The sequence below is a fragment of the Budorcas taxicolor genome, chromosome 7, assembly GCF_023091745.1.
Source record: "Budorcas taxicolor isolate Tak-1 chromosome 7, Takin1.1, whole genome shotgun sequence".
Lineage (NCBI taxonomy): Eukaryota > Metazoa > Chordata > Mammalia > Artiodactyla > Bovidae > Budorcas > Budorcas taxicolor.
In genome coordinates this window covers 41,586,231-41,598,820 of record NC_068916.1, presented here as the reverse complement: position 1 = coordinate 41,598,820, position 12,590 = coordinate 41,586,231, and the positions used below count along the sequence as shown (strand labels likewise).

Genomic DNA, 12,590 nt, shown 5'->3' with positions numbered 1-12,590 from the left:
CCAGTGAGTCTTGGACAAAAGGAAACTAAAAATGGCCATGCTGCTGCTGCTGCTGCTAAGTAGCTTCAGTCGTGTCCGACTCTGTGCGACCCCATAGAAGACAGCCCACCAAGCTCCCCTGTCCCTGGGATTCTCTGGGCAAGAACACTGGAGTGGGTTGCCGTTTCCTTTTCCAATGCATGAAAGTGAAAAGTGAATGTGAAGTCGCTCAGTCATGTCCGACTCTTCATGACCCCATGGACTGCAGCCTACCAGGCTCCTCTGTCCATGGGATTCTCCAGGCAAGAGTACTGGAGTCTGGTGCCATTGCCTTCTCCAAAAATGGCCATAGTTTTATGCTAAAGAAAATGATATACAGTAGGAGCAATGAGGAATATATATCACAATGTGTTTTCAGAAATTTCCTTCTCATGAATTTTAGCAAATAAAGCAGAGATTCTTATGTCAGACAGAGAGTTTTGATTTGATGTAGACACTTTCAACCAATGACATGATCTTGTAGCCTAGCCCAAGAAGCAATGTCAGTAAAATTTGGTACTTAAACATTTTAAATAATTCAATGTACTGATAGCAAGAAATTGTGCCATTATAAGGCTACATTCTCTCTCAAAATACGCAAGAACTTCAGAAAAGGTGAGTCATAGTATTTTTATAGAATTGAGTTGATTTGGGTTACTAGGGAGTAACTTTGAAGATATGGTTTTCCTGTCTTAGGAAAATATTTTGTTCTGCACAGAGAATAAGCAGTTTCAAAGCAAATTGGAAAAGTAAAGTGTGAACTTGAAATATAAAAATGTAAAAAGAGGTAATATGTACTGGATAGAAATATATTACGTGTGGCTCTGGAGTGATGTGTTACCTTAACTAAGACATTTTATTTCTCTCTATATGATATTTCTCAATGATTAAGATATAGAATGGACAAAGAAGAATGACACTGACTGAGGACCTCTGTGCTTGCTGAACACAGTCTGTTTAGGTCCATCTTCAGAGTTGTCCTATAAAGTTGTGGGAATTAAGTTAGCTGAGGCTCAGACAATTTCTTTACTGGTCTTGGATTGACTGTCTACAAGACTTTTTTTAAGGGTCCCTGATATGTAACTTTTGCAAAAATAAATTCAGGACCCTGACACTGACACATTTACATATTGCAGATTCTGTAAGTTGAAATTCTTTTTTCCTTTTAACTCTATGAATGTCAGAAATATGATTCTTAAAATGACCAACAGAAGCATTCATTGTAGGCCCAACTGTAGTCTCAGGGACAATATTCTCCAAGTTATAATATAACCAAAGGGTATTGTTTCCTGTAACTTTGGTGCATTAAGTAAAGTCCATACCCAATAAAGAAATCTACTGGGTATCAACAAAAAGAGAACCTGAGTTCCAGCTTCTGCGATCCATATCCTAAAAGCTTCAAGTTCCAGATTTATAGAATATTGAAATTAACTGTTGGTTTCTGTTGTCTAACAAAATGTCAGTTTTTAGTTTAGAAAGAAAAATAGGTGTTGTAGCTATCATCAAAATATCTTTATGATACTCTGAGCTCTCATTCATACAGCATAGAATCAACATACTTATGTGTCTTTCTACAAAATTACTGGCCCATACAATACGTTAACAGAGCTAGAGCTGTTTGTATAGCACTTGCTATTGGAAACACACGGCCTAGGAGGACTGGTTGGCATTTTTCCTCCCCTGAGTTTAGACCTGGATTAAATGAAGAAATGAGGAAAGTGCCCTATGAGACTGTTCTCTTAATTTCCAAGCCACATTTACTAAAGACTCATTTTTGAACTGAACTGGCTACCTTTTATGAGTATCACACTAACTTACTTTTCAGGCAATGCTTCCATTCATTTTATCAGACAGATAAAATGTTGAAAGCCACTATGCAATAGTCACTATGTAAGGGTGCAGTGAAAGGATGATTCATCAAGTAATACCCTATCCCTAAATCGGTAAACAACTGTCCTAATTTTCCCAGGGCTTCAGTTCAGTCGCTCAGTCATGTCCGACTTAAAATGCAAGCTCCTATCATAGTATAATAGTTCCTACACAAATGCCCTAATGTTCTACACATCAAAAACCCTGATCTCATTGGTATTGTTCTGAGAAACAAAATAGATATTCCATTTTACCTGTAGTTCACTCTGAGTTGAAAATTCTTTAACCAGACTTTCTTTAATATTGCCTACTGCTCGGTTTGTTTATTTATTTATTTTTTTAGTTCTGTCATATATATCTTTATTTCTTTACCCTAGATATTTTTATTTTTAGTACTAACCATTATATAACAACAGATAACAACATTGAATTTGTTGCTTTACTGTTTTTTCACTTACTAAAATTTAACTTTTGGTTGTAGAATTGTGTTTTAATTAACAAAACAGCTCAGTGCCTAGAAGCACTGTTGTAAAATAAAAAATAAGTGAATATTGTTTTTAAGGAATGAGTGTACTTTAGTGATGGTGACTATCCTTTGTTCTTAACTGTTAGGTTATTATTTTTTATTTCTAGAAATTTTAAAAAAGCAGACGATATCTAGGATTGCCTCTCAGTTCAGCTCAGTTCAGTTGCTTAGTCATATCTTACTCTTTGCAACCCCATGGACTGCAGCATGCCAGGCCTCCCTGTCCATCATCACCTCCTGGAGCTTGATCAAACTCATGTCCATCGTGTTGGTGATGCCAACCAACCATCTCACCCTCTGCCATCCCCTTCTCTTCCTACCTTCAATCTTTCCCAGTATCAGGGTCCTTTTCAATGAGTCAATTATTCATATCAGTTAACCAAAATATTGGCATTTCAGCTTCAGCATCAGTCCTTCCAATAAATATTCAGGACCAATTTCCTTGAGGATTGACTGATTTGATGTCCTTGAAGGTCAAGGGACTCTCAAGAGTCTTCTCTAACAACACTGTTAAAAAGCATCAATTCTTCAGAGCTCAGCTTTCCTTTATAGTCCAACTCTCACATCCATACATGACTACTGGAAAAACCATAGCTCTGACTAGATGGACTTTTGTCTGCAAAGTAATGTCTCTGCTTTTTAATATGCTGTCTAGGCTGGTCATAGCTTTTCTTCCAAGGAGCGAGCTTCTTTTAATTTCAAGGTTGTACTCACCACATGCAGTGATTTTGGAGCCCAAAATAATAAAGTCTGTCACTGTTTCCATTGTTTCCCCATCCGTTTGCCTTGAAGGGATGGAACCGGATGCCATGATTTTAGTTTTTGAATGTTGAATTTTAGGTCAGCTTTTTCAGTTTCATCAAGAGGCTCTTTAGTTCTTCTTCACTTTCTGCCATAAGGATAGAGTCATCTGGATACCTGAGGTTATAGATATTTCTCCCAATAATCTTGATTTCAGCTTATGCTTCATCCAGCCTGGCATTTCGCGTGATATACTCTGCATATAAGTTAAATAAGCAGAGTGACAAGATACAGCCTTGACACACTGCTTTACCAATTTGTAACCAGTCCATTGTTCCATGTCCAGTTCTAACTGTTGCTTCTTGCCCTGAATACAGATTTCTCAGGAAGCAGGTAAGGTGGTCTCGTATTCCCATCTCCTGAGGAATTTTCCACAGTTTGTTGTGATCTACACAGTCAAAGGATTTGACGTAATCTATAAAGCAGAAGTAGAGGTTTTTCTGGAATTCTCTTGTTTTTATGATGATCCAACAGATATTGGCAATTTGAGTTCTGGTTTTTCTGCCTTTTCTAAATCCAACTTGAGCTTATGACATTTCATGGTTCACCTACTGTTGAAGCCTGGCTTGGAGAATGTTGAGCATTATTTTGATAGTGTGTGAGATGAGTGCAATTATGTGGTAGTTTGAACATTCTTTGGCATTGCCCTTCTTTGGGATTGGAATGAAAATTGACCTTTTCCAGTCCTGTGGCCACTGCTGAGTTTTCCAAATTTGCTGGCATATGGAGTGCAGCACTTTCACAGCATCATCTTTTAGCATTTGAAATAGCTCAACTGGAATTCCATCACACCCACTCTGTTCGTTGTGATGCTTCCTAAGGCCCACTTGACTTCACATTCCAGGATGTCTGGCACTAGGTGAGTGATCCGACTGTTATGCTTATCTGGGTCATGAAGATCTTTTTTGTACAGTTCTGTGTATTCTTGCCACCTCTTCTTAATATCTTCTGCTTCTGTTAGGTCCATAATTTCTGTCCTTTATTGAGCCCATCTTTGCATGAAATGTTCCTTTGGTATCTTTATTTTTTTTGAAGAAATATCTAGTCTTTTCCTTTCTATTGTTTTCCTCTATTGCTTTACATTGATCACTGGGGATGGCTTTCTGATCTCTCCCTGCTATTCTTTGTAACTCTGCATTCAAGTGGGTATATCTTTCCTTTTCTCCTTTGCCTTTTGCTTTTTGTCTTTTCATAGCTATTTGTAAGGTCTCTTCAGACAACAATTTTGACTTTTTGCATTTCTTTTTCTTGGGGATGGTCTTGATCATTGCCTCCTGAACAATGTCATGAACCTCCACCCATAGTTCTTCAGGCATTCTGTCTATCAGATCTAATCCCTTGAATCTATTTCTCATTTCCACTGTCTAATCATAAGGGACTTGATTTAGGTCATGCCCGAATGGTCTAGTGGTTTTCCCTACTTTCTTCAATTTAAGTCTGAATTTGGCAATAAGGAGCTATTTGACAATAAGGATCTCCTCTAGCAACAATGATATTGTGTACCTCTTTTGTGCCATTATGCATTTTTTTATTGCTAGCATTTGCCAACTAAACAGATATACATATTTTTTTCCCCATTTCTCTATGGTAAGTTTTTTTTTTCTCACAATATTATTCATGCTGACCAAAGTTACATGAACTAACAGTTGATTTTAAGTTATGAAACAGGAATAATTGCAACAAACCATTAATTCTTGTTCCTTACTGTTTAAAAGAGTAATAGCCCAATCAACATTATCTAAATCTTTGACATAACATGGCATTAAGAGTCTTCTTCAGATGGAACAACACAAAAGAAAGCATACAGTCTATCTGTCACTTAAGCTGAGTAAATGAAGTATAAAACATATATTAAAAATAAAAGAAGTATACTGCATTCACAGTTTATGTGTTTGAGAAGCTGAGAATGTACAAATGGCCATAATTAACATGAAAGTGAAAGTGAAAGAAAGTCGCTCAGTCTGTCCGACTCTCTGCAACCCCATGGACAGTAGCCTCTTCCGTCCATGGGATTTCCCAGGCAAGAATACTGGAGTGGGTTGCCATTTCCTTCTCCAGGAGATCTTCCCGACCCAGGGATTGAACCTGGGTCTCAGGCATTGTAGGCAGAGGCTTTACCATCTGAGCCACCTGAAAAGTCCCCATAATTAACAAGGCACATAGAGAAAAAGCTATAAAATGTTGGAGGCCTCTGCCTGTCAGCCTCTGCTACTACAGGCACTCCCCACACTTCCGCATGGTGACTGCCATGTATCTCCCTCTCCCTGGCCTGAATGAGCATGTGAGCCCTAATCTGACCGCTGCTTTCTTCACGTCTTGTCTGGTTGGGGAACAGACGCCAGAGGGCACTGTGCATGCAGAGTGAAGTCGCTCAGTCGTGTCCAACTCTGCGATCCAGTGGACTGTAGCCCACCATGCTCCTCTGTCCATGGGATTTTCCAGGCAAGAGTACTGGAATGGTTTGCCATTTCCTTCGCCAGAGGAGCTTCCCAACCCAGGGATCGAACCTGGGTGTCCCACATTGTAAGCAAGTCGCTTTACCGTCTGAGCCACCGGGGAAGTCCATACAAGCAGAAAGTGAAAGTGAAGTTGCTCAGTGGTGTCCAACTCTTTGCGACCCGGTGGACTGTAGCCTGCCAGGCTCCTCTGTCCATGGGATTCTCCAGGCAAGAATACTGGAGTGGGTTGCCATTTCCTTCTCTAGGGGATCTTCCCAACCCAGGGATCAAACCTGGGTCTCCTGCATTGCAGGCAGATGCTTTATCCTTTGAGCCACTAGGGAAGCCGCACAAGCAGAGGTAAGGCCTAAATCGAAGCTGAGCTCCAGGAGCTGTGTGACCAAAGAAAAGGAAGGAAATTCTCCGGTGCAGCTGCAGGCCAGGCCGAGTGCGTGTGCTCAGTCATGTCTGATGCTTCCATGACCCCATGGACTGTAGCCCATCAGGCTTCTCTGTCCATGGGATTTTCCAGGTAAGAATACTGGAGTGGGTTACCATTTCCTCCTTCGGGGGATATTCCCAACGCAGGGATCGAAATTGTGTCTCCTGTGTTACAAGATTATGTACCCCTTGAGTCACTGGGGAAGCTCATAAAATATTGTTGTTCTTCAGTGTCTAAGTTGTGTCTGACTTGAGTTACACATAAAAATTCCCAAGGAAAAGTGTAGACATAAAAAGTTGGGAAAGTTTCCAGAAAGGAAAGTTTATTCATTTTTTCCTCTTCTTGATTTTTAAAATTCTAAGTAATATATTACTTTTCTTGATTTAAACACTTAAGTCTTAAGACAGTAAGCTACAAATCAAAAGCTGTTTTTTGCTCATACCCTCTTTCAAGTGAGAGTTCCCTGGTGGCATGGTAAAAGGGTCTGCCTACAATGCGGGAGACCCGGGTTCGATCCTGGGTGGGGAAGATCCCTTGAAGAAGGCAATGGCGACCCACTCCAGTACTTTTGCCTGGAAAATCCCATGGAGGGAGGAGCCTGGTAGGCTACAATCCATGGGGTCGCAAAGAGTCGGACACGACTGAGCAACTTCACTTTAACTTTCTTCCAAGTGAAAGTTTTCCATTGCTAGGACTCTACTGCCATCTACTGTGTGGCAAATTAAGTAAAGAAAAATAGTAACTACCTTCTCCAGTTTCAGTGTGGTTTGGTCTATACGAAGTTAAGCCAAATCTTAAAGAGCAATGATTACACTGTTGTGTTGAATAAGGCACGGTACACAGACCAACACATTTACCAACTAGGAAACCTGAAATATTTAAACAACTAGAAGTCTGAAGCAGCCACATAGGCTCAAAAACAGGGCTAATTGAAGGCCTAGAGTTTAAGCATATAGAAAGTCCCCAAGTCACATAAGTCAATTACTTTGGTGAATATGTTGTAGCAACCCAACAGACACTGGGAAAGCAGGGATTTGTGTGACTTGTTAAATTGTGAATGATGAGCCTGGCTGGGAGTTATACAGAAATGAGTGCTTTAGTTACCTTGCTTATCTTTGCTGGCTATGATACTAGATTTTAAACTTAAAGGATCACTTGATAAGATGCTTACCAGAGAAAAATGGAAGTGAAGCATTCAATTCAGATATTGAAATTGATTCAACAAAAGTTTCAGTATTGAAGGAAAAACAATTCATTCTAAGTAAACATTAATAAAAGTTCCTTTTTATGCTCCTGTTTTGTTTCATTTCATGTTTTATGCTTTTTCTTTTTTGTCTTTGTTAGTCTTTCAAGAGAGTTAAAGCAATACGTTTTCATGGAGAAATGGAATCACACTTCCAATGATTTCATTTTGTTGGGGTTGTTCCTCCCAACTCAAACTGGTCGGCTTCTCCTACTTCTTATCATCCTCATATTCTTTCTAGCCTCTGTGGGTAACTCAGCCATGATTTACCTCATACGTTTGGATCCCCGGCTCCACACACCCATGTACTTTCTCCTCAGCCAGCTCTCCCTCATGGATCTAATGTACCTCTCCACCACTGTCCCCAAGATGGTGTTCAACTTTCTCTCCGGCCAGAAAGGCATCTCCTACCTGGGATGTGGAGTGCAGTCTTTCTTCTTCCTGACCATGGCATGTTCTGAAGGCTTGCTCCTGGCCTCAATGGCCTACGATCGTTATGTGGCTATCTGCCACCCCCTGCACTATTGTATCCGCATGAGCAAAAGGATGTGTGTGAAGATGATTATGGGATCTTGGATCTTGGGGTCTCTCAACTCCCTGGCACACACAGTCTATGCCCTCCATATTCCTTACTGCCAGTCCAGGGCCATTGATCACTTCTTCTGTGATGTCCCGACTATGTTGCCTCTGGCCTGTATGGACACCTGGGTCTATGAGTACATGGTTTTTGTGAGCACAAGCCTCTTTCTCCTCCTTCCTTTCCTTGGCATCACTGCTTCCTATGGGCGAGTTCTTTTTGCTGTCTACCATATGCGTTCAAAAGATGGAAGAAAAAAGGCCTTCACCACCTGTTCAACACATTTAACTGTAGTGACATTTTACTACGCACCTTTTGTCTACACTTATCTTCGGCCCAGGAATCTCCGCTCACCAGCAGAAGATAAAATTTTGGCAGTCTTTTACACCATCCTCACCCCCATGGTCAATCCCATTATCTACAGTCTGAGGAATAAGGAAGTCCTGGGGGCCATGACGAGAGCGTTTGGGATATTCTTTTTTACAAAGTGATAATTATGGCTCTCTTTACCCTCCTTTATTCTCTCCTTCTGTGGTGATTAGGATACCCTAGAGCACTACTATCTGATAGAAATATATGAGCTATTCTGTAATTTAAAATTTTCACTTAAAATATAGCTACTAAGCATCATTTAAAAAGTGAAATTAATCTTAATAATGTGTTTACTTAATCCCAAAGTTATAATCAATACTGAGATTAAGAACATTGATATTAATGACGTATTATTGTAAAATATTATGCAATATATTCGTCACATACATGTACATATATCACTTATAATAATATACTCATACTGACATTATCATTTCTACATGCAATTGATACAAACTTATTGATGCAATCTATTACCTTATTTTCATTCTAAGTCTTTACAGCCCTTATATTTATATTTATAGGCCATTGCAATTTTTGACTAGACACATTTTTAAGTGCCCATTAGCCACATAGGGCCAGTGGTTACTGTGTTGGAAAACGCAGGCCTAGAACATGCAATCAAATGTTTTCAAATGTTTCAAATGTAGTGTATAAAATTATATTTGTGATATATAAAATATGGATAGTGGGACATTAAGTAACAAGCAAAGCAAGCTTACTAGTGTGTTTATGAGTTTTTTTTTTTTACCTGTTTCAATCTTTTATTTTGATTGTAATTAACTTCCAGAGTCCATCATAATGTAATATCCTTTATGATACTATTTTGAGGAGGCTCATTTGGCTTAGAATTTTTCAGATTTCAATAAATATATAGAGATTAAGTGACCTTTGTAGAATTGTGAGAATAATCAACAGTTTTATTCTACATTCAAATTAAGAAAAGTATGTATTTAAATGACCTTAAAGAAATTTGTATTTGACAAAGTCATTTACTTGATGGCAGGGAAACAAAGAACTGAGGAGCTACAGCATGCAACATATAAAATGAAAGCAATGTCTCAGATTTCAGTTGTAACATGTAAAATCTGAATGTGAGCTTATACACATTGAAATTCTATGCTAATATGTCATAATGTTGTGTTTAACGAAAGTTTTACTACTGGTGTTTTACTAACACACTTAAGTTATTTCCCGTCTCTCCATGACTGGGGTTATGTAGGAGTTAGTTTTAATGATTATAGGGGAAAAAAGGCTTAGAGGAGTCCCTCTCCCACAAATTCTCAATTTACTGCCCAAGTTTAAGCTCGTAGGATCTTTTCCTGGTCTTTTTAAATTAAATTTCTTCTCAAGTGTTTAAATTTTAAATTAAATTTAAATTAAATTTCTTCTCAAGTGTTTTCATGACTCAAGTCCATTTCAATTATAAAATATATTCTAGAATTTCTTGATCAAGTTAGTCTCCTAAAATATATATATATGAAAATGTCATTCCACAATCTTTGATTTACTATTGTATTCACAAAACTTTCTAATCTCAAGTTCAAGCTCAGGTGCTTTTATTTATTTATATTTTTTAAAAATATAAATTTATTTATTTTTAACTGGAGGTTAATTACTTTACAATATTGTATTGGTTTTGCCATCAACATGAATCCGCCACAGGTATACATGTGTTCCCCATCCTGAACCCCCCATCCTCCCTCCCCATACAATCACTCTGAGTCATCCCAGTGCACCAGCCCCAAGCATCCTGTATCATGCATCGAACCTGGACTGGCAATTTGTTTCATATATGATATTATACATGTTTCAATGCCATTCTCCCAAATCATCCCAGCCTCTCCCTCTCCCACAGAGTCCAAAAGCAGTTCTAATGAGGTGGATGAAACTGGAGCCGATTATACAGAGTGAAGTAAGCCAGAAAGAAAAACACCAATACATTATACTAATGCATATATATGGAATTCAGGTGCTTTTAAAATGCATATCAAATTTACCTTTACCTGTGTCTAACATCCAGCCTACAGACTTAATGCCAGAATTCCTTTAGACCTCCAGTTTGCCCTTGTAGTGGTCTATTCCTTTCCGCATCTGAAATTTAGCTTGGGTTATTTCCCACTTCTGGAAAGTTTTTCTTCACCTTTTTAAAATATGTTTATTTATTTTTTTACTGTACTGGGTCTCCATTGCTGTGCAGGTGCTTTTTCTAGTTGCGGCAAGTGGGGGCTACTCTCTAATTTCAGCGTGCTGGCTTCTCATTGTGTTGGCTTCTTTTGTTACAGAACACAGGTTCTAGAATGCAAGGGCTTCAATAGTTGTGGTGCATGGGCTTAGTTGCTTTGCAGCATGTGGTAACTTCTCAGACTAAGGAATGAACCGGTGTTCCCAGCATTACAAGTCAGATTCTTAAACATTGGACCAGCAGGGAAGCCTTCAGATTGTTTTTTTTTTTAAGACTGCCAATCTGAGTTACACTTTTATTAATATATAACACAACATTTTCTTCTCATCATCTTATCCAGTTAATATCTTCCTCTCCCACACCTGCATTCCTATAGTGCTATGGAAGTACTTGTCAGTAGTAACTTTATTGTGTATATCAGGACTCTGTCTGTTATGATATGGAACTGTACTAACCCTGATAACTGGCAAATTAACATGTTACTTGCTGGAGAAGAGCCTTCTAAGAACTATTGTTGAGAAAGATATTTCTGATAACTGTACACAAATGTGGTTTTCTTAATAATCAGGGAAATGTCTTCGCAATTGACAATTCCCTTCACAAGGGAATAAATTGTAAAAGAAAAAATAATAGCCTCCAGTTGTAGCTCTTGGCAAACAACTTGTGAAACCTATTGTACTCTATTTTTCCTTTAAAAAAAAGAAAAGAAAATCTTTGACTCCAGAACTGGACCCTGTTTGTTTACTGCTAAAATCTGTGTTACCCAAATTGCTTTTCTAAGACCTCAAGTGCATTTGTTTTAGAGACTGTCTCTGTCTTTTTTTTCTCTGATGGCAGTGCTTATGATAACATATTTTACTGAATCTTATTCTTGTCTATGTCCATACTTGTCTCCTTTTAGAGTTAAGCTCATTGAATATAGTAATATTTAAGAAAATAATGCCAGTTAATATTTAGCAATTATAACTGCTTCTGCAATACTATGATTGTGATTTTCTCCACTTTGAGTGAGCAGAGGGAGATTTGGGGCAGCAATAAACCCTCCATCAGGTCATAGAGCTAGGAAGAGTAAGTCTCAATTTGGAAAACAATTTTCTTTGAATCAGAGTTTAAATTCATAGCCTCTGTATTACCCTGCATGAATAACAGTCTTATCATTTTGATATGGGTTTTGGTAATTTTTTTATTTACAAAAAGATACATATATTTGATCTTCATTTCCTCCATTCCTGGCACAGAGCCCCTAAAACACAGAGTTTCTTAAGGAACTAAAAATACAGTAGTCTTATCTGTGTAAATAAAGTTATGTAAAATAAAGCTTTACAGAGCTTATAAATAATATTCTTGTTAAATAAAGTTTGTTATGTAATCGAGACAACTTTGAAAAAGGCTCTAAGTATCTGGTTGCAAGGGGAGCAAAACTTGTAACTAAAGGGTTGAAACTTTCAGTCCTACTCCCTAGAGCCCCAGAATGAGGAGGTGAACAAGAGTTGATTCACCAATGGCCAAATATTTCATTAACCATACTGATGAAATGATGAGCTTACCTGGTGGCTCAGATGGTAAAGAATCTGCTTGCAATGCAGGAGACCTGAGTTTGATCCCTGGGTCTAGAGTATCCCCTAGAGAAGAAAATGGCAACCTACTCCAATATTCTTGTCTGAAGAATTCCATGGACAGAGGAGCCTGGTGGGCATGGGGGTTGTAAAGAGTCATACATGACTGAGCAACTAATACACCCACTAATGAAATAAATATTCACATTTTTGGGCAAAACAAGAGAAGTTTAAATGTAGAAATTTTTTTCTACTCTTTGCCATTCTCTTGTACCCAACTCACATGCTAACAAAGTAATGCTCAAAATCCTCCAAGCCAGGCTTCAACAGTAAGTGAACCATGAGCTTCCAGATGTTCAAGCTGGATTTAGAAAAGGCAGAGGAACCAGAGATCAAATTGCCAACATTTGTTGGATCATAGAAAAAGCAAGAGAATTCCAGAAAAAATATCTACTTCTGCTTTATTGACTATGCCAAAGCCTTTGACTGTGTGGATCACAACAAACAGTGGAAAATTCTTAAAAAGATGGGAATACCAGACCACCTGACCCGCCTCCTGAGAA

General features: G+C 38.4%; 1 protein-coding gene across 1 annotated transcript; it reads left to right on the top strand.

Annotated features, from left to right (window-relative positions):
• Positions 1-7,469: 7,469 nt before the first annotated feature.
• On the top strand, positions 7,470-8,405 carry LOC128050996 (olfactory receptor 2L13). Its single transcript, XM_052643504.1, has one exon. The coding sequence runs from the start codon at positions 7,470-7,472 to the stop codon at positions 8,403-8,405; it is 936 nt and encodes a 311-aa protein (XP_052499464.1).
• Positions 8,406-12,590: the final 4,185 nt, after the last annotated feature.

Coding starts and splice junctions, on each gene's coding strand:
- LOC128050996 (XM_052643504.1), top strand. CDS start 7,470: ATGGAGAAATGGAATCACACTTCCAATGATTTCATTTTGTTGGGGTTG.